This window comes from Zalophus californianus, chromosome 11 (assembly GCF_009762305.2).
Source record: "Zalophus californianus isolate mZalCal1 chromosome 11, mZalCal1.pri.v2, whole genome shotgun sequence".
Taxonomy (NCBI): Eukaryota; Metazoa; Chordata; class Mammalia; order Carnivora; family Otariidae; genus Zalophus; species Zalophus californianus.
In genome coordinates, this window is record NC_045605.1 from 55,176,610 (window position 1) to 55,196,722 (window position 20,113).

Here is a 20,113-nt window from a genome sequence, read left to right on the forward strand (position 1 = left end):
GTCCCTCCTCCCGGGGAAAAGCCCAGGTCTTGCAGCAGAAGGGGCCTTCAGGTCCCCAGGCCTCCCCACACCCTCCCGGCCCACCAAACCAGGCACACACCTCCTGGCATGAAGGCAGTAGAGGCAGGAAGATGCCCTTCCTCCCCACCGCTGCCGCCATCCCACTGGGGGCCCTCACCGAGGCTAGGAATGAAATCAGAGCCTGGGGTGAGATGGCGGCCATAACTCCTCTGGGAATCTGGGCACCTGGGCATCTGGGCTTTGGCCTTGGAGAGGACCTGAGAGCAGAGGTGAGGCCCAGGACAGACGCCGGGTCTCCCAGAGCAGCAGGGAGGTGCCTGGAACCACCGGGGGCCTCATGGGCATCGTTCATTCATTTGGCAAATCTCTGTTGAATAAATAAGTGGATGGGCAAGCGGACAGGATTAGAGAATGAACAAATATCACCTGCCCATCTTCCTGACTCCAGCCCAAGCAGGAACCCAGCAAGAGCTGAGAGTCCTTTCAAGGTGGCTAGCAAACCAGGTGTCGGTGACAGAGAAAGCAAGGTCTGGTTCACAGGGGCGGGCCCAGGACATAGGGGCCATGAGTGGGGTTTGGGGACGTGGCAAGACTGCGTGTAAACAAGTGGAATTCTTGGGCAACTTCCGGTCAGCAGACAGCAGGGCCTTGGGAAATGTTTTCAACGGATAGAGTCCCTTCGCAGTGGTGACAGTTGGGGAAGGAGAGCTACTGTCAATCTCAGAGGAAGGCCCCTCCATGAGAAGGGAACGCTTCAGGGGGCCTGGGAACACTGAGGCCCTGAGAAGGGCAGAGGCCATCCCAGGTCACCCCGCAAGTCAGTGGAAAAGCTGGGAAGAGGCCCCCCAGCGTCCTGGGCTCCCAGGCTAGTCCCCTGGCCAGGCTGGGGACATGCAGATGGTAAAACTGTGGAGGCCAGGCAGGGTGGGCGGGTGTCAGACGGCCAGTGAGGGAGACGCTGCTGAAGACGCGCACGGCAACAGTGCCGGGCAGGTCGCTAGGCTGCCGGCTGTTGCGGTCCCGGAGGTGCAGAGTGTGCAGGGCCTGGAGGTGATCGGGGTCAGCCTTCAGGTGCACCTGGCCCAGGAATTCGTCCTTCAGGACTCGGTGGTTCCAGATCTGGGAGGAGACAGCAGATCATGGGGGGGGGTGGGGGGCAACTTTAAGAGCAGGAATATAGGTCTGGCTGTACCCCTTCCGGAGCCTCAGGCTTCCTCCCATCTGTCCAACTCTCTTCCACATGTACAGTTAAGTGTGTTATTAGTTCTGCCGCTGACCTTAGGTGACACTGGACAAGTGAAACACCTGCTGCCCTGACTTCCCCTATCTTCAATACGAGGGTTGGATCAATGGCCCCTACGGGTCCTTTCAGCCCCAACATCTATGGGTCTGTGATTTGATCCAGTGGGACACAGTGTTAGGAAAGTTTGGAAATCCTATAGTGGCTTCACAGCCAGGGAGGGGCTGTCCTGGGCCTGGGGGACAGAAGACTTCCCGCTAATGAGCCCAGAATCATCCCATGCCCAGGACCCTGGCTTTCTGGTCCCTCGCTCTTGGGGAAACAGCCACCCGCACCACAGGGCATCTCATCTTGGTGCAAGCTCTCCAGGTAGACCCATCTCCAGAGCGATTTAAGGAGCAACTCCCAAGCCACTGGCAGAGATGACCACTGTCCCTGGCCTGACCCTGCTGTGTCCCTAAATCACACCAGCTAATCCAACGCGCCCACCTCACAGACTCCGGGGCACGGGAAAGGGCCAGTAAGAGAATTCCCGAGCCCCTACCAGGTCAGGGACAGAGTGGGAACCAGCACGTACTGTTTTTGGGCCCAGCCCCTGTGAGGGGGGACGCGTCAGGCAGGGGGGCCCAGGAGGGGCCTTTGGGATGGGGCAGGCTCACCTGGACTGTGATGGGCTGGCCTGGCTTCTTGCGGTAGAAGATGCCTTTCACGTCGTACTCGGGCGTCGAGGTACCTTTCTGCACGGCCGAGCGGACTTTGTCCCCCTCACACTTAATGATCACATAAGAGTTGGCCCCTAGAGAAATCGCATGGGCAATGGGGTGATGGTGGGGGCTGGGGCAGGACCCAAAGGGACAGATGTCTGGGAGGTGAGTTCCCCTCCCCAAAGCAGAAGCCAGAGTTCCCATATTCAGGAAAAGGGAGCCTGACTCACTTCCTAACTTTCAGAGATAGGAGGGGGGCACGCTGGCCATCCCTGGCCTCCATGCTATTCCCCCTGCCCCGAGCATTTTTCTCCCCTAATCCACTTCACCAGCATATCTTAATGCTTCCTCAGCCTGGAGAAGGGCCACCTCCTCCAGGAAGCCTTCCCTAAGCCGTGCCTCCCAGCGGTCTGTCCCTGTGTCTGACTGTCCCCCCACACCAGAAGCTGCCCAAGAGCAGGTGGCAGAGCCCATTCCTCTCTAGGCACCCAGTTTCATTCCAAGGCTGGGCCCAGTGTGGATGTTAGGAAAGGTTTGCTCACCCAGGGAGGGAGAGCAGGAGAGCTCTAGAGGCTGGGTGTCTGTTGCTAAGCAGTGGGAGAGGGCATGGGGGTACCTCCTCGGTGAGGTGGGTCCCAGAGCTTTCCCCCAGGTGAGCTCACCTGTGGAGGAGTCCTTGAGCCCAGCAGCCCCTAGGACGTGCACCTGGGTCACCTGCTGGGGGTAGCCGCACAAGGAGCTCCAGCAGGAGCGGGGGGGGCTCGTCCAGGCGCAGCTCCCTGGGATGGGGCAGAGGGGGAGAGGGGTGAGGTGATGGAGGGGGCGAGGGAGATGGAAGGGGAGGGGATTCAAGAAGGGGGAAGGGGAGGGGAGCAGTATTTAGTCCAGACCTCGTTCATCCTGGGCAAACTGCCATGGGCTTCCTGCTGCTCTCTCTCAGGGGTGCCCCATCCTCCCCGAGAGAAAAGCAATTTACTGAGCACCTGCTGTGGGCCAAACCCTCTGCTGGGATGTTACAGGCATTATTTGTAATCCTCCCAAAGCCCTGGGTGATAGGTGACTATTACCATGCCCATTTTACGGATTACGAAGCACTGGGCTCACCAGAAGGGATCTGCCCCAAAGTGGGACAGAGGCGGAACATGGACTGGCAGGACTCAGGTCCACTGAGCCCACCATACATGCTGCCTCCAGGTGTGCCGTGGGTGCGAGGAGCACTGAATCGGGACTGCCTGCCACGGTGGGAGGGCAGTGTGGGGCTCACAGGGTCTGCACCCCAGCAGGGATGGCATGGCTCCAGCAGTCTGCCTAGCCCAACTCGACCACTGGGGTCATGACCTTGGAAACCGCCCCCAACCTTGATCCCCAAACCTGATCTGTAAAATGGGGGGTCAGGCCCCCCACTTAGGGTTCAGGAAGAGCAAATGAGACGAGTGAAAGCTTTGTAAACTGTGAAGTGCTATGCACATATGAGACACCGTCCCTTTACGTAGCCAAGAGAGGCTGGGACAGAGGAGCAGGGGAAGGGAGGAGAAGGAAGGCCATGGGTGCCAGAGTCAGCCCAGGGAGGCCAGAGGGCTGGCCTCCATGCCTGGGGCAGACACGTAACATCCCTGGGCTGCAGATTCCAGGTCAGCCTGGTATGGGACTCGGGCCTCCCAATCCCAGCCCTGAGCAGCCCCCACGCACTGGCAGTTGGAGGGCACGTCAGTGAAGACCCGAAGCAGGAACTCGCCAGTGTGGCCCGGCTCGAAGGTGGTGGGGATGATGACAAAGCGGCCCTCGGGCTGGTCCGTCCGCAGGAAGACGCTGCGTGAGTTGATGTAGATGGAGCTGGCGGCCCTGTGCTGCAGGCTGTGCATGCGGTATTGGCGGTTCTCCTCCACCTGCGGGGAGAGCGGGGGCTGGGCTGTACGCACGCCTCCCTCCGCGCGCCCCCGGCCCCCGGCCGCGTCGCACATTGACTCCCGCACCGCCGTGAAAGGCGCGACAGAATCCACATACATGCAGTGCCCAGAGAAGGCAAATCTGCAGAGACAGGGGCAGACGGGTGCTTGCCCGAGGCCCGGGGCTGGGCGACACGGGCAGGCGGGGCAGGCGGACGGGCCCGAGTGGTGGCAGCTGAAGGGGGCGAGGTGTCTTTTCGGGGTGACGAAAATGCTCGAAAATGGTGGCGATGGTCGCACAACTCTACGAATACACTAAAAGTCACCGTACACTCTGAATGAGTGAACTGTGCGGTGCATGGATTAGATCTCAGCAGAGCTGTTAGGAGTAGGAGGACAACAGGACCCCCCTGGTAACAACGTCGGGGAGTTTCTGACTCACGACGGACCAAGCATCACTGTCTGCCCACGTGACAGCCCAGGTCCATGAAATGACGTCACCAGCTGCCAGGACATGCTAGCCAACTCCTGGAACGAGTGCCAGGATAAGCTACAGCCATATCACGTGAGGTCACGACACTCCAGCACGACACGAGGACATGTGCAGGCGGTCATGACATGACCGTGCACATCTAACGCAGGGCCTCAGCTCCACCCACATGCCTAGTGCACCCATGTGATCTCGTGAGGTTCTGGGTGTCTGGCGGGCCCGTGGCGTCCTGCTACGATGTGTGCTGTCACAGCCCGGGTGTTGCAATGTAAGGAGGGCCGCGGGCCCCAGGCCTGTGGGAGCAGCCAGGGTAAGTCCGCCTGGCTCTGCCCAGGATGCTTCTTCCCAAGGCCCAGCAGGGCCTCCAACTCAGGGGGACCCAGAGCCCTGAGGGAGGGAGCAGCAGGGGCCTCCCAGAGTGTGGCCTGACCACCGGCAATGTTCCCCTTCCCATCCACCAAAACAGCCTGTGGGTCCGGGACGGGAAGAAATCAAGCTGAGAGCTCCCAGGCAGCCAATCCCAGGCAGGCCGGGCCCCCTGTGGGTGTTCCAAAGAGGGCTCACGCTACAGCAGGCCCGCGGCATCAGCCACTGCGGCCAGAGGGCGGGATGAGGTCGGTGACCAGAGTGTTCTAGAGTGTTCTCCCCCAGGCCCAGGTGGCCTAAAATCCAGCTCCCTCACTCTCCTCACCCACAGCAGGGGTCCCAGCTGGCCTCACCTTGTAGATGTCAAAGCCAATGGCCAGATTTTCACCCTTGCCATCCCGGCGGGTAGACTGTTTTGGCCGCTGCTGGATGCAGATCAGCACTTCATCTTCCGGCTTCTTGACATCAAAGATGTACTGCAGGGATGGCCGAGGAAGGGAGATACTGCGGTAAGACCGTGCCAGAGACGGGCTTGCTGGCTCCCAGAAGCTGGGCCGGAGGCAGGCCCCAGCTCAACGGTGAGAGCCCGGGTGAGTCACGGCACCTCTCTGGGCCTCGGTCCCTCACCTGTGACCCAGGCCTGTGATGCCCACCCTGCGGGAAGGGCGGGGGGACTCGGTGACATCATGGATGCTCAGCTCCGAGCCTGTATGCAGTTGGTGCCAAAGGAAGGCACACCACACATGAGAACTAAACAGCTGCCAGGGTCATGACTAAGGAGGCTGCAGGAGAGATGTCCTCCCTGAGGAAGAGCCAGCCTGGCCAAGCTCCTCTCGAAAGAGCAGCACTGTGGGTGTAGAAACAAGGGGTTCGAGTCCTCGGCTCAGCCTCCCTCTAAGCATCCCAGTAACTCTGGATGAGACACCCGTGAGTCCTCAGAGCCTTGTTTCCTTGTCTTTACCATCTGCAGGTCACCCAGGACCCCTCGAACATGCCCATCCACCCCCCACTAAACGGGCACACAGAAGCCCACAGGGGGACAGGAGGTACCCAAGGTCATGCAGGATGGTGCAAAGGCCGGGGGTGTCCCTGAGCACACTCACTTGTGGGTTCTGAAAGAAGGTGTCCTTGTGATTGATGCAGCCGCCACTGCGGTTCTTCTGGGGGTCCTCGTGCCGCGTCCAGGCGCCCCGCAGCCGGGCCTCCTCCCACGTCTTGTGGACGCTCAGGTAAGATGTATTGATCAAGCGGCACTTGATGATGTCAGTGAAGTACCGGCACACGTCCTCGAAGGTCATCCTGGCCATGACGGGCTGCTGAGCCGGCCAGGTCCCCTGACTGGCCCACCCACCCACCCACCCTGCGTGCTCTGAGCCGCCACCCCCGGGAGCGAGTGTGGACGCGGCGGTGCTTGGCCGCCTCACAGCTCTTCTGGCCTCAATTTCCCGATGTGTAAGATGGGAAGGAATCGCACAATAGCCGTCTCTCTCACAGTTAGTGTAGGAATTCAGTAAAGCGATAAAAGCATGTGGTACAAATTCCAGCGGACAGGAGCTGGGCGCTGGAGCAGCTCAGCTGCTCAGGGTCCCCTGAGGTTGGCAGTAGGGACCATGGGGATGATGGGCCCATTACTGCCTGACTCATTTCACAGAGATGGCATGACCTGTCCAAGACCACAGAGCAAGTTGATGGTGGGGCATCTGCTCGAGCCCTGGTTCCAGCCTCCCCTTCCGGTGCTCCCTGCCACAGGAACCCCGCACCCCAGCCCCAGATGCCCACCCGGGGCAAGAGCACACTCACCAGAACTCCCCATCATCCTGCACAGTCACACCCATTTTTTTCGCGCTCACTCTTGCTCACTTTCTGCCACTCCTCCGAGCTGGAATGTGGACATGGGGAGGGAAGGGGGGGCGTAAGAGGAGAGACCCCACCAGGGCCACCCTGGCAAGGGAGAGGAGGCATGAGGGCCAGCTCAGCACCAGGCCTCCATCAGTGTAGGTGTAGTTGGGGGCACCAGGGCCAGGCCCAGCCCCTCTCCAAAAAGCCTGTCTGCCACTTGCACAGGTAACCATGGGCTGCCTCCCTGCCAGGGGCCGGAGGTCTGAGAACAAAGCCACAGGCGGGGGGGCAAGGGCAGAATGACCCTCAGGGGAGGGCGCTCCCTCACTGGGGGCCTGGCTCTGCTCCTGTCCTAGCTTCACCAGGACCATAAGCTGAACACAGAGCAGTCACCCCCATTCTAACCCCTGGTGGCCTCCCTCCCTGCTTTCTTCCCCACTCACCACCAGGCGGGGGCTCTCTGTCCCCTACCGGAATCGGCCTATCCCCACCTCCAGGTCCTTGCCCTGCAGAATCCACCCTCCACCCCCCCACCCCCCCCACACACGCCCGCTGCAGGGTAAATCTACTGTCATCCTCCTCCCAAATCCTTCAAGGTCCAGCCACCACCTCCAGGGAGCCCACCTTTGTCCTTGCCCAAGCTCTCACACGGGGCCCACCCAGCCAGGGTCTGTCCTGTGCCCACACTCGCATCCCTGGGCCTCACGTGTCACTCCAGGGCCCGTTCCATTCCCGCTCGCCCCAGGGGTTACGCAGGCGGATCATGTCCAGCTTCTCCGACTTGAAGAAGGCCAGCAGGCCATGGCCCAGGCGCACCTTGCGCACGTCAGTGATGGCATACGCATGGCCCTTCACCAGGCCACACGCCAGGCGGGCCTCCATGTCTGCTGCTGTCACTGCCTGCAGGAGGACACAGTTGCCCAGACAGGCAGAGCCCCGTCAGGCTCCCATGGGAGGGGCAGGGGTGGGGGTGGGTAGTGTGCCTACACCGCCCCCTATAGGACGGGGAAGGCATGGCAGCCCCACGCAAAGCAGAGGCAGCGGTTAGGGACTGAGCTCAGTGTTCGCAAAGCCCCCAGGGAGCAGCAGTGTGGGGTCGAGGAAGGGACCTAAAGTGGGGTTGGCCCAGGGGTGTTTTGGAGTTCACTGGCACTGGCTCAACCGTGCAACTGTTAAAACATTAGCTTGAAATCAACACGCTGGGAGTATTTACACCACAGAAATCAGCAAATGCTACAAATCAGGGCTTTTCATTTTTCCAGAGGGCTGGTCCATCAACACCCCATTGGTGTCTGCACTGAGCCCCAACTTCCCCACCTGAAATAGGAGCAGTCAATGAAGTAAGACAATCCTCTGGAAGCATTCGGGACTGTGCCAGCCGCAGGGGGTCGCTCCCCTCTTCCGGTCACCTTGTAGCTTGTGATGCCTCAAACCCCGACAAAGGGGACCCTCACAGGCACAGACACCCATTGCCCCAGTACAAGATGCCCATAAAAGGGGGGGGATGCTGGTCAAACCGGAAAGCATTTCATACCATAGAGGTTAGAGCTGCACCCCCCCAACGGCTCCCCTCAGGCTGAGGGTGCAGATTTAGGAGCCAGTCTGAGCCGGGGCTCTGCCGGGGACACCACAGCCAGCTCCCACTCCAGGAAGGGTTGGCAAAGGGGAGGGCTGCTTCTGTGTTCTCACCTTGATGGAGGCACTGATGAGGCCTCCCCGGCTGTGCACCTTCAACACACGCTCAAAGAGCTGGTTCCTCTTGGCCTCATCATTGGCGAAGCCGCCCTCAGTCAGGTCAATGGGCTCGGAAACGCCTCCTGTGAAGTCCACCAACGCATCCGCCGTGTTGCCTCCATCCAGGGCCTGGTAACAGCCCGCCAGCCTGGGGAGCAATGTGGAAAGAATTCCCAGCTCACGCTCCCCAGCCAGTCGCAATCCCTCACCTTACAGGGGAGATTTTGGGGACTCAGAGAGGTCAAGCACACTGCTAAGGTCACACAGCAGGTCACAGCAGAGCCAACACTGGAATCCATGTCTCTAGGCCAATGCTTGTACCACTGAACCACACCATTTTATCACCCAAATTCCCCTTCGCCCTAGCAGCCTGTCCTCAAAATTAGCTGTCCAGAAATCAAGCAATTCTTCTCAAAAGCGTTAAAAGCTCATGTATTTTTTCAAACGTCAATTATAAAGAATTCACATTATTTATAACAATAGAAACCCAGAGAGCACCTAAATGTCTAACAACAAGGAATTGACTTTAGAAATTAACGCTGCATCTGTGCTCTGGGACATGAGACGGCCGTTGAATGAAGCTTTATAAAGGAATTCCTATGGCAGGAAAATGCTAGTGCTCGCTTGGTACGTTTGAAAAAACAATACAGCTGGATTCCAGTGATGTTTAAAATGGATGCGGGGCGCCTGGACGGCTCAGTTGGTTGAGCATCCGACTCGGTTTCGGCTCAGGTGATGATCTCGGGGTTGTGTGATCATGCCCGGTGTCAGGCTCCGTGCTCGGTGGGGAGTCTGCTTCAAGATTCTCTCCCTCTCCCTGCCCCTGCCCTGTCACACACACTCTGTCTCCCTCTCTCTCTCTCTCCCTAAAGATAAATAAATAAACCTTTTGAAAAAAACAAAAAATAAAAGTATGCAATAACTTATTTAAAAAACATTAAGGGGGGCGCCTGGGTGTCTCAATCAGTTCAGTGTCTGCCTTTGGCTCAGGTCATGATCCCATGGATCAAGCCTGCTCAGCGGGGAGTCTGCTTGTCCTTCTCCCTCTCCCGCTCCCCCCACCTGTGCACACTGGCACGCACGCTCTCTTTCTCTCTCTCAAATAAAATCTTTTTAAAAATTAAAAATAAATAAATAAATAAATAAATAATAAATCACAGGAAGCCCCACATTGGGTGTAGAGATGACTAGTAAATAACTAAAAATAAAGAATACAAAATACTAAGCATCAACTATGTGCAACCTACCAGGTGCTAGGGGCACAACTGTGGCTTCTTCTATGAATGTTAGGAAAAGGCTGGGGGTCTTAAAGGCAGTGCTGAAGGTGAACGTCAGCAGCAGAATGGGATATGTAACAGAACAGATTACATAAATTGAAAATCTACACCTATCTATGAAAATCTCCGACTGATCTATCTTTTGCAGTGTTCTACAAAACAGCAACACAGGTTTTGCAAGGTAACCTACGAACAAAAAGAGCCATCAAAGATGTTAGAAGAGTTGCTAAGTGGTGGGGGGGGTGTGGAGAGGACACAGGGAGCACAAGGGAGGGAGACAGGAGTGGGGGGCGGGGCCTTGGAGGGGAGGGGAGTGAAGGTTCCGGAAGAGGAGCAGCCTGGTTAACTCAGGTGGCCCCAAACAGAGAAGGGGAGTAGAGAGGCCTGGAAGAATATGCAGGAGTACTGGCGACTTTTATTACCTTCTTCCTGGGTTTCTACGTTTTCTGGATTTGCTATGACAGACATGCATTCATTTCACAATTTTAAAAGTAAATAAATGAAAAAGCAAGCAAGCGTAAATAGTGCAGCTGCTGTGGAACACAGGCCGGTGGCCACTCAAAAATTTAAACATAGAACTGCCATAAGATCCAGCAATTCACTCCCAGGTATATATTCCAAAGAACTAAGAGCAGAGACTCGAACGGATACTTGCACACCAAGGTTCACAGCAGTACATTCGCCATAGCCCAAGGTGGAAACGACCCAAGTCCATCGACAGATGAATGGAGAAACAAAATATGGCATATCCATGCAATGGAATTCTGTGCCGCTCTAGACAAGAAGGACACGCTGATATGCTACAACATAAATCAGCACCAAGAACATCACGCTACGAGAAATAAGCCAGACACGAAAGGGGAAATACTGTACGATTCCACTTATATGATCGAGCTGGAATAGGCAGATGCATAGAGACCAGAGCAGAAGGGGCTACTGGGGGGCTCTCCTGGAAAGGGAGAGGGGCCTGCAGCTGGGACCGGGGAGACTCAGTGACCACCAGGGGGCGAGTTTTGCTTTCTTTGGACTGAAAACGGAATCTGTCAATGTTGTGCTTTCTTGAATTTGTTTTTGATGTTGAAAGTTGGTGTCTTTCGTTTTCCTTTCTCTCTCTCTCTCTCTCTCTCTCTCTCTCTCACACACACACACACACACACACACACACACACACACACACACAGTCCAAGGAAAGCAACAGATGGGCCTGGGAGGCGGAACCAGGGAGAGGTTCCCACGGAGCTGGTGGGCTGGGCTCCAACCCCACTGGCCCTCCTGCCCCAGGTCTGCCCCTGACCTGCAGGGGCCTGAGCAGGTCACTCTGCCCCAAAGCCCTCCACAGTTCAGCAAACCCTTGCTCGGGCCCGTGCTGGGAACCCAGGGTCCGACACAGAGCAGGAGGAGGGGTCGGTGGAGACAGAACAGATGGACAGTCAGTCAGGTAGAGATGGATGAGTGGACGAACGGGAGCCCATCGGGCAGGGAGGGCCCACCCTTCACAACCAGCCCAGGCTCTGAGATACCACATCCCAGCCAGGCTGCCAGGGAGGGCTTGGCAGCTTGGATCTGTGGGAAAAAACCAGCGACCCGGATGTGAGTGCTGGCTCTGCCCTCTCAGGTAGAACAAGGAGAAACCATTCCTGTCTGTGTGGGTTGGTTTTAAGAACGGGACACCAGGTACCAGACTGTCAGTCCAGGTCTCCCCCCCACCACGCCCTGGGTGGGTTCCCAGGCTCCGAGCACGCTGTGTGACTCGGAAGAGCCCCTCGCCTCTCCGAGCCGGGAGCGCTGGCTGCAGGAGCAGCTGCAAGGAGCCGGCCCCCCGCCCCCACCCGCTGGCCCACCACTGGCACCTACTTGGCATAGGCCTTCTCCACCAGGGCACACCAGAACTCGTTGCGGGAGCTGGAGTGGCAGTAGATGAGCTGGTTGTTGACTGTGGGCAGCCGGTCATCAATGACCACATCCACCCACTCCCCAAAGCGCCAGAAGTGGAAGTGGAAGATGCCCGCATAGGCACTGGGTTTCTCGGGCTCCCATTCCTGCTCCTTCCAGTCTGGGATGACCTGGGTGGGAGGCGACAGGACAGGTACACAGTGAGGGTCACACCCGGCTTCCCGAGCACACGGGGGCGCCTGCCTCCAGGGGATCAGAACGGAAAGGAGTACTGGGTTCCACCCCCATCGCTGCCATGAATGAGCGCGGGACTAGGGCGCACGCTTCTCATCTCTGGGCCTCAGCTTCCCTCCTCTGCAGTGGTTAGGCGTAGGCTCTGGCCAACTGTCCCTCTAAGGCTCTCTGAGCCTCCCGCCCCCTTCCTCGGGCCTCCCTCTGCATCCTCGCATTCCTCCCAGGTCCCATCTGGCGCATGGTGCTGCCGCCACCCAGTCCAGCCCGAGTCCGAAGCTGGCAGCCACACCGGCCCCTCCCTCTCCCTCGCCCCATCCCATCAGGCCCATCTGAGCTCCTACATTCTGCTAAAATCCATCTCCCGGCTGTCGCCTGGCACCAGCCTGGGCAGCCCCCACCTCCTGGCCCCAGAACACTGTGACAGCATCAGCCGCCACACGTGCCCTCTCCCCACACAGCAGCACAGTGATCTTTCCAATCATGTCACTTCCCTGGGAAGTGAGTCCAAACCCTTAATGTGCGCTGCCCCGCCACCAACTGCCGGGACAGCTTTTCTACCTCCCTCGGCCCCTGCTCCCTGCTCTGGGCTTTCTCCGCTCAAGAACTTTTTGCACCTGCTCTTCCTTCTCCTCTTTTTTTTTTTTAATAATTTTTATTGTTATGTTAATCACCATACATTACATCATTAGTTTTCGATGTAGTGTTCCATGATTCATTGTTTGCCTATAACACCCAGTGCTCCATTGAATACGTGCCCTCTTGAATACCCATCACCAGGCTAACCCCTCCCCCCACCCCCTCCCCTCTAGAACCCTCAGTTTGTTTTTCAGAGTCCATAGTCTCTCATGGTTTGTCTTCCTTCTCCTCTTCATCCAGCTGATTCTCACTTGCCCTTTAGGGTCCACCTCCTCCTCCAGGAAGCCCTCCTTGACTCTTCAGACCAGGCCAGGACCCCCATCTGTCCGACTCACGGCCCCTGGCACTTCTTGGGGACCATTACCGCAATATAGTTAAACAAGTGTGTGTCACTCAGTTCAATTCTGTTATTATCACTGGAACATTAGCTCTCTGAGGTCAGGGATACATCGGGCCTGGTCATTGCTGTATGCCTGGCACCTAGTCCAGGGCCTGGCCCAGAGAGGGTGCTCAATAAACAGGTGTTAAAATTCACAAGCATTGATTTTTACATATTACTTTATGGAACATCTGGGACAGGCCAGGTGCCATGCCTATAACCGCCAGGGCTTATCTCAGTTTAATTCGCACAATAACCCTGTGCATAGATTACTATCATCCATCCCTCCTTTACAGCTAAATACCCCTAAAGCTCAGAGAGGGCAAGCAAATTGCCCAGGGTCACACAGCTAGAAAACACACACTGTGGAGTCAGGCAGACCTGGGTTTGAAGCCAGAATTCAGACTTGTGACCTGCAGACCGCTCCATACTGGGCCTGTGCTGACACTTAGGACCCAGGTGAATCAGCCACGGTCCCTGCCCCCAGGAAGTCCCTAGTCTGGTTCAAGAGGCAAATGCTGAGGCTGACATGGGGAGCATGGGGAGTGTGGAGAGAAGGGAGCGGTGAGCCCGACCCGCAGGGCCAGCAGCCGCTTCCAAGCAGACTAGGCAAATCTGGGCAGCAGGAGGCGGGCAGACAAGGGAAAGCCCCTCACCCTAGAGTCAGGGTGACTTGCTGGCCCTCCCCAGCCTGGGAGCAAGGGAGGGCTGACCCCACTGGGACCATGGACAGCTCCTTCTGGAAGAAAACTGCCCTCAGGGATGGGGGTGGGCACCCAGGCATCCAGGCGGAGGAGCCAGAGATGCATCAGGAGGCCGTAAATCCCAAAGCCCAGACCAGCCTGCGCAAGATACTTCAGCCAAAAGCCATTCCCCAATCCCCACACTCATTAAGAAGGCTTCTTTTGTTTACACACTTGCTACCATCAACAGGGACGTTGGGCAAAGAAAAATGGTCCCTGTGAGACACTGGAGACCAAGCAAATGAAAATGCCAAGCACCGTGAGAGGGGCCACAGTGCCAGTAGCGGGGCCTGCCTGTGGCCAGGCACAGACCAGGCTCTTCACTCGGCCGCCCCTGGCCATTCCCACCACCTTTCGGGGCAATACCGTAGGAAGTTGCGGGCCCGATGTTGCCCATGAGGACCGGTGAGCAAGGTAGGATTCACACTCAAGGCTTCAGGGCCCAGCACACCATCTGGAACCCAGCAAGGATTCAATACTGCCTGGTGGTCCCTTGTCAGTTAATTCTGTGTCCTTTCGAAAATCTCCCGGGCCAGTCTCTGCCCTAGCCCCCAGAATCGCCTCCCACTTTGCTTTCAGGACAGAAAGCTGTATCAAAAATGGGGCACATGCACGGTGGCTTATCATCCCCACTGCACAGATGGGAAGGCTGAGGAATGAGGAGCTGCCCAAGGGCACGGAAGGATAGGGAGTCTGAACCTGAGCACACTGGCCTGGCCAGCGTACCCTCCTCCACTCCTTCCTGCTCTGAAAGCTCTGGACCGCACGGGGACTGGGGATGGAGGAAGAGGAGCCCTCACAGCGTGCCGGGATGTATTGCTGGGGAGGCAGCGGGATCATTAGCCAAACCCGGCGTTTGGCCCTGTGCCCTCTGTGGCTCAGAAAGCAGCCAATGAGGCTCTAAGGCCTGGAGATCCTGAGTCAGGGAATCCCTGTGGGCCTCAGTTTCCCCTCCTACAACATGGCCGGTGGGCCCAGCATGGCCAGCTTCTTATCCCACACCCCCTCTACTACCAGCAGAGTCCTGAGCGAGAAGGAAGACACAGTCCAGGAAGGTGTGCTCACACAGGCACACAAACTCAAACCTTCCCACACCACGTTCAATCGTACCAGGAATCAAGGCAGCAACCAAGGACCTTCGGGCCACATCAAAGGATTCCAGAACCAACCTAAAGAGGCTCCCACTGGCCAAAGACGGGCGAAGCTCAGCTTTGTAATATATGCAGTGACCCGAAGGGGCACCAGCACCCCAACGTTCATAGCAGCAATGTCCACAATACCCAAACTGGAAAGAACCAAGGTGTCTATCGACAGGTGAATGGATAAAGAAGATGTGATATATATATACAATGGAATATTACTCAGCCATCAAAAAGGATGAATCTTTACCATTTGCATCGATGTGGATGGACCTGGAGGGTATTATGCTAAGTGAACAAGTCATTCAGAGAAAGACAGTTATCATATGGTTTCACTCATATGTGGAATATAAGAAACAGCTCAGAGGATCATAGGGGAAGGGAGAGAAAACTGAATGGGAAGTCATCAGAGAGGGAGAAAACCAATGGAAACTCTTAACTCTAGGAAACAAACTGAGGGTTGAAGGAGAGGTGGGTGGGGGGATGGGGTAACTGGGTGATGGGCATTAAAGAGGGCACATGATGTGATGAGCACCGGGTGTTATCCGCAACCGATGAATTGCTGAACTCTACATTTGAAACTAATGGTATAAATAAAATTTAAGCAGAAATTGGAAACCAAAACTCCTCCTGGGCATTTGATGCAATAAGGGAATTATCGTGAAATGTGAAATTATTTTAGTTGTGTTACAGGGTTGTGGTTACAGAGTTTTGTTTCTGTTTTGCTTTTGATGACCCCTTATTCTCCAGAAATGCATCAGAAGTATTTACAGATGAAATGACACGTTGCCTGGAGGGCGGGGGGGGGGGGGGGGGGGGGGGGGGGGGGGTGGAATAAGAGGAAACAAGTCTGGCGAGAGTTGACAGTTGTTGAGGCAGAGGGAGGGGTACTAGGGAGTACATTAAGCCATCTCTCTCCCCCCATATTGTCTCCAGTTGAAACGCCAAGGCCCATCCCCACGGCCCCCAGCTCCCTGGCCCCGCATTCACTGCCCTGAGGCTCTACGGACCCTCTCGGCCTCACCCCCGAACGCTGCCTCCCACCTTGGGCCCCATGCAAATCCGCACGCCTGGCTCCCTCTCCGGTACCGTCCCCTTCCTTGTCCCTCAGGGGCGAGCTGAGCAGCAGCTTCTGGGCTCTCCAGGTCTGGAGCTCCCCGGGACAGCCCCTCCCCCAGGCTCTTCCCCTGATCACTGAGCAGAGCTTCTGGAGGGCGGGGCTGAGCCCACTCTCAGGCCCAGATCCCACCCTCCCCCACCCCACCCTCCAATCATGGGAGGCCAGCTCCACAGCCAGACAAGTCTTTCTGGAAGAAAAGTCTCCAAGTGCCAGCCGCAGCAGGGCCCTGTCTGGCCGGTGACCTTGCAGCCACTCTTGGACCCGTGTCCAACCACACTGCATAGCCCGGACTTAGCTTCCAACCGGCCGCTGCTCAGCGTCGGCATCTGCCACCCCTACTCCAGCGCTGCCGGGAGACCCAGGATGGACAGGGGCCTCGGGGTGCCACCTTAACCATGGAGGGCTGTGCACCTGTGAGGGGTCATCCCGCTGGGGAACGCAGTTCAAGCGCGTGCACCCGCACAACAGTCTGCAAACCTTGGGGCTGGTGGGGAGCTCAGGTGACCTGGTCAGCCTCCCTCCTGGGGGGAAACCTCAACAACAGCCCCCCATGCAGATGGAAAAAGAGAGGCCTGAGGGGTCGACACACTTACTTAGGCTGAGCTGGCAGCCAGGCAAGGATTGTGTGGGATTTGGAGGCCCTCCCCCTGACAGCACCCGCTGCAGAATCAGCCCAGAAAGCTCAGGCGATGCGGGCGCCATGGGGCCCTGGTGCCTGGAACGCTCCTGGCTCAAATCCTCCTGGGACTCTGGGCCAGTAGGACACGCCCGTGTGAGTGTGCAAGTGCGTGTCAGTGCACGTGGGTGTGCATGTGCACATGGGTGTCGTGTGTGAGTATCAGTGTGTGTGCAGGTGTGGCACAGGGAAGGAGCTTTTCACTGATTTCTGCCCAGGAGCCCAGAGGGCCAGCTGGGGGCATTTCTGCAAAAGGGCCAGCAGGGCTGCGGGCTGAAGGGCTGCAGGGGTTACCCAAGTCAGGTGGGTGAGTCCCCAAACTAGAGGGTCCCTGGTTCCAAGTATCTGAAGTTCCTCAGTTCTCAGCTTCTGATTCCAAGAGTCTCAAATTCCTGGGTTTCAGATGCCATGACGGGAAGAGGCCAGGAACCTTGGGCCCCCCACGCCCTCGGGAGTGCAGAGCCCCGTCGCTCACCACCCGGAGAGAGGATGTGATGCACCTGCAGGGGCCTGGGGATTCCTGTCCACGGGGCACAGCCAGATGCTCAGACCCGCGTGGGACCCCAGGCTTGGGGCAGGCCCCCTCCTGCTGGGCTGCCCAGCTACACCGTGGGGGCTAAAGATCCCCTCAACGGGGCCATTCTGAGCCCAGTGATCATGGCGGAGGAGAATGCATGCCCTCTCGTCCACTCTCCAACCAGAGCTGGGCCCCCGCCCATCGCTCCGCCCCACCCTGCCCGCTCCCAGAAGCACTGGGCTGCTATGCCACCTCAGGCAACTCACTTCACCTCTCTGAACCCTGCCCTGCTGCTCTGTAAATCGGTGCTGTGGACACTCCTCTCAGAATAACTGAAAAGTAAGACCATGCGTCTACAGCGACCGGGAGAGTCACGATGAGCAAATGGAGAGAGGGTGCCGTGTGCCAGCTCCTGAGGCCCTGAGTGTTTCACTAACACTAACTCATGTAAGCTTCACCTGGGCCCTACAAGGAGGCACCATCATTAGCCCCTGCCAACAGGCCCAGGGAGGCTGCCTAGGGTCACATCGGTGGCCAGTGGCGGGCCCCTCAGCACGGCACCCACTGCCTCAGTGGGAGGCAGAAGCTCAGGAGACGATAGGTCTCTTCACTCTATGGTTCCTTGTGGGTTCCATGGAAAATGGGTCTTCATTTCCCACTCCCGGCACTCCCCCGGCCAGTCTCGGCTGTTGAGCCAGGGAGGAGCGCAGGGGTGGAAGGGCTGGGCTCTGTTGCCCCCACCCCTTCCAAAGGCATCTTCAGGAGTGGATGGAGGCCGGGGCTGGAAGGGCAGGGCTTGCGGAAGGGAAACAAGGCGACCGCAGCTGCTCCGGGTAGGGCTCAGGGTGGAGGCCGGGGAAAGGGAGACCTGGCTTCGTGGAGCATTTCAAAGCAAGGGTCATTCCCAAGCAAAACCCCAAGTGTGGCCCCTGAAGCAGGACCTGACCTTGGTCACTGGGAAGAAGCTGGCCTCACCCAGGCCTGGGCCCTCAGGAGGGGTGGGGCACTGCCCCTTGTCCACCCCACGGGGCCGCAGACCCAGAGCCTGGTCCACACACATACCCCTCCTTTGGCCCCTCCAGGCCTTCTGTGACTTCAGGCAGATGGCCTCACTCTCTGGGCCTCTTCGTCTCTGTCCAAAAACTGTGTGAGCTCCAGAGAGATGACAAGGGGAAAGAGCTCTAGAAAAGGGCGAAGTGGGGCACTAAGGTGATGTTAAGGTGATGTGGTGACATCAGTCTTATCTGGTCAGCAGGGAGCTGCCTGAGGACGTGCATTAAACTGGTGACAGAGGCTGAGTGAAACCTGGACATGGGCCTAACCCCACCCCACCCCAACCATGCCACTCCCGGTCCCATCTGCCCACTGCCCAGCCGCCCTACAAGTCGGGGGAAGACTGGAGATTGTGCATGGCTTGGACCAGACGGCACCTCCCTGTGGCCTAAGCATGGCCCCACGCTCCGGACAGAGGCTGGTCTGGGGGCCACGGGGGAAAAACTGTCAGGGGTGTTAGTACCCGGCTGGGTGTCAGGAGACCTGGTTCTAAACCCCATCCTGATGTCTGACCTTGGGCCAGTCCCTGGACTGCTCGAGGCCTCATCTCTGAAAGCAGCAGGAGGAGGTGAAGGGAATGTGGGAGAAGGGCCCGGGAGGGGATGCTCAGGGCTCTGAGGGGCTGGAGAGGGCTGTCAGAGCTCCTGAAGGGGCAGGGGTGGCTTGCGGTGAGACACTGCACACCACGAGGTGGGGACACAGAGGCTTTATTAGGGACACACAGTGCATGGGGGGGATGTGGGTACAGGCAGACTGCACCAAGAGGGTCCCCCGAGCTGCAGGGGGAGGTCAAGCAGAGAGGCAAAGGGCAAAGCCATCTCCAGGAGTCTGGACACCCCTAGCTGTCAACAGAGAAGATGGGCGGGCAAGCCCAGCCAGGAATAGGCCCGAGAGCGGAGAGTCAGAAAGGACCACAGCCAATCCCCACCTAAAGAATCCCAACTCCAACACCCCACTCCTGTTTGCATGCCTCCAGAGTGGGAGCTCACCCTCCCAGCAGCCCCAACCACTGAGGATGGCTCTCGCCCTCTGTCTCTCGGTGAGTCTGTTCGCAGGGCCCCACGGCCCTCAGTGGCTCTGCTTCGTGAGGAAAATGTCATGGGCCTGTTCCTGACAGCAAAGAAAAAAAACAGGGCTGGCCTGGAGACAGGCACTTCCTGAGGTGCCCCCTGGGCCTGTGCCTTTCCTGCCCAGGGACCTGGAAAAAACCTGACATCCCAGCAGGGACACCTGAGGCCCCAAACAATCTAATGTCTCCAGCTCCAGGGCTCTGGACCCCTCTACCCTGCTTCCCCCAGGCAGAGGGAAACCCCTTCACTACGCTGTTCCCTGCTTCACGGTATGAACCTCAAAGGCTCTCAGCTCAGGAGGCCCCCCTCCCCAAGGTCATCCTGACCAATCCCCTGCTAAAGGCCACCCATGAGCCAGCTGGGCGATACATAATAGATCATCTAAAATCAGACTTGCTCGCAGGGCAGATACAGACTCTGGAACACAACCACATGAATATTGCACGCTCTCTCTCAATATATATGCACAGGTATAGACAGATGCATCTCTATGTAACTTTTTCATCTGTCTCGTCCCTGGCACTTCTCCCTCCTGGAGTCCTTCTCAGAGGAGCAAGAATGGGCAAGCACAGCCTCGAGCCTGTCAGCCACTCCCCACTGCCCCAAATCAGCCCCCACGGCAATGCTGCCTGAAGTCCTGAGGCCCCTGAGGCGTCATGGGACTGTGCCAGGCCCGGGCCAGGAGCAGTACCTTCCTGGGTCCTCAGGCTCACTGTGCACCTCTGGACTTCAGCGAAGGGCACTGCAGCCAGGAGGGCAGCAAAGGCTTGCGGATTCCCCAGGGGGGCTGCTCCGTCGTCTGTCTCTCCGTCTCCCAAGGAAGCCCAATGGCTGGCACTTTGGATCTCTCTTTCTTGGTGTCTGTCTGTCTCTCTCGTTCTCTCTGAGTCGCTCTCCGGACAACGAAGTAGAGAGAGGGCAGATGTCCTAGGCCCCGACCGGGCCTCCATGGTCTACAGCAGAAGCAGCAGCAGTCGGGTCAGCTTCCAGACTATAGGGCCTCTGCATCTTCCTCCCATGAGCAGGAGCGCCAGCACCCGGGAAAGGAGAGGAGGAAGGACACAGGCTCAGGGGGTCCCGGGCAAGCTGAGTACAG

General features: G+C 57.8%; 1 protein-coding gene across 1 annotated transcript in view; it reads right to left on the reverse strand.

The window, feature by feature from the left end:
- Nucleotides 1-640: 640 nt before the first annotated feature.
- The window catches only part of CAPN5 (calpain 5), a 48,250-nt gene continuing 28,777 nt past the window's right edge, over nucleotides 641-20,113 (reverse strand). Inside the window, 12 exon segments of the mRNA XM_027580923.2 lie at nucleotides 641-1,140; nucleotides 1,921-2,057; nucleotides 2,628-2,724; nucleotides 2,726-2,744; nucleotides 3,655-3,851; nucleotides 5,061-5,183; nucleotides 5,811-6,006; nucleotides 6,508-6,545; nucleotides 6,547-6,586; nucleotides 7,253-7,446; nucleotides 8,236-8,428; nucleotides 11,412-11,620. Of these exon segments, the coding sequence (XP_027436724.2) occupies nucleotides 742-1,140; nucleotides 1,921-2,057; nucleotides 2,628-2,724; nucleotides 2,726-2,744; nucleotides 3,655-3,851; nucleotides 5,061-5,183; nucleotides 5,811-6,006; nucleotides 6,508-6,545; nucleotides 6,547-6,586; nucleotides 7,253-7,446; nucleotides 8,236-8,428; nucleotides 11,412-11,620 (1,842 nt within the window). The 3' untranslated portion in view covers nucleotides 641-741.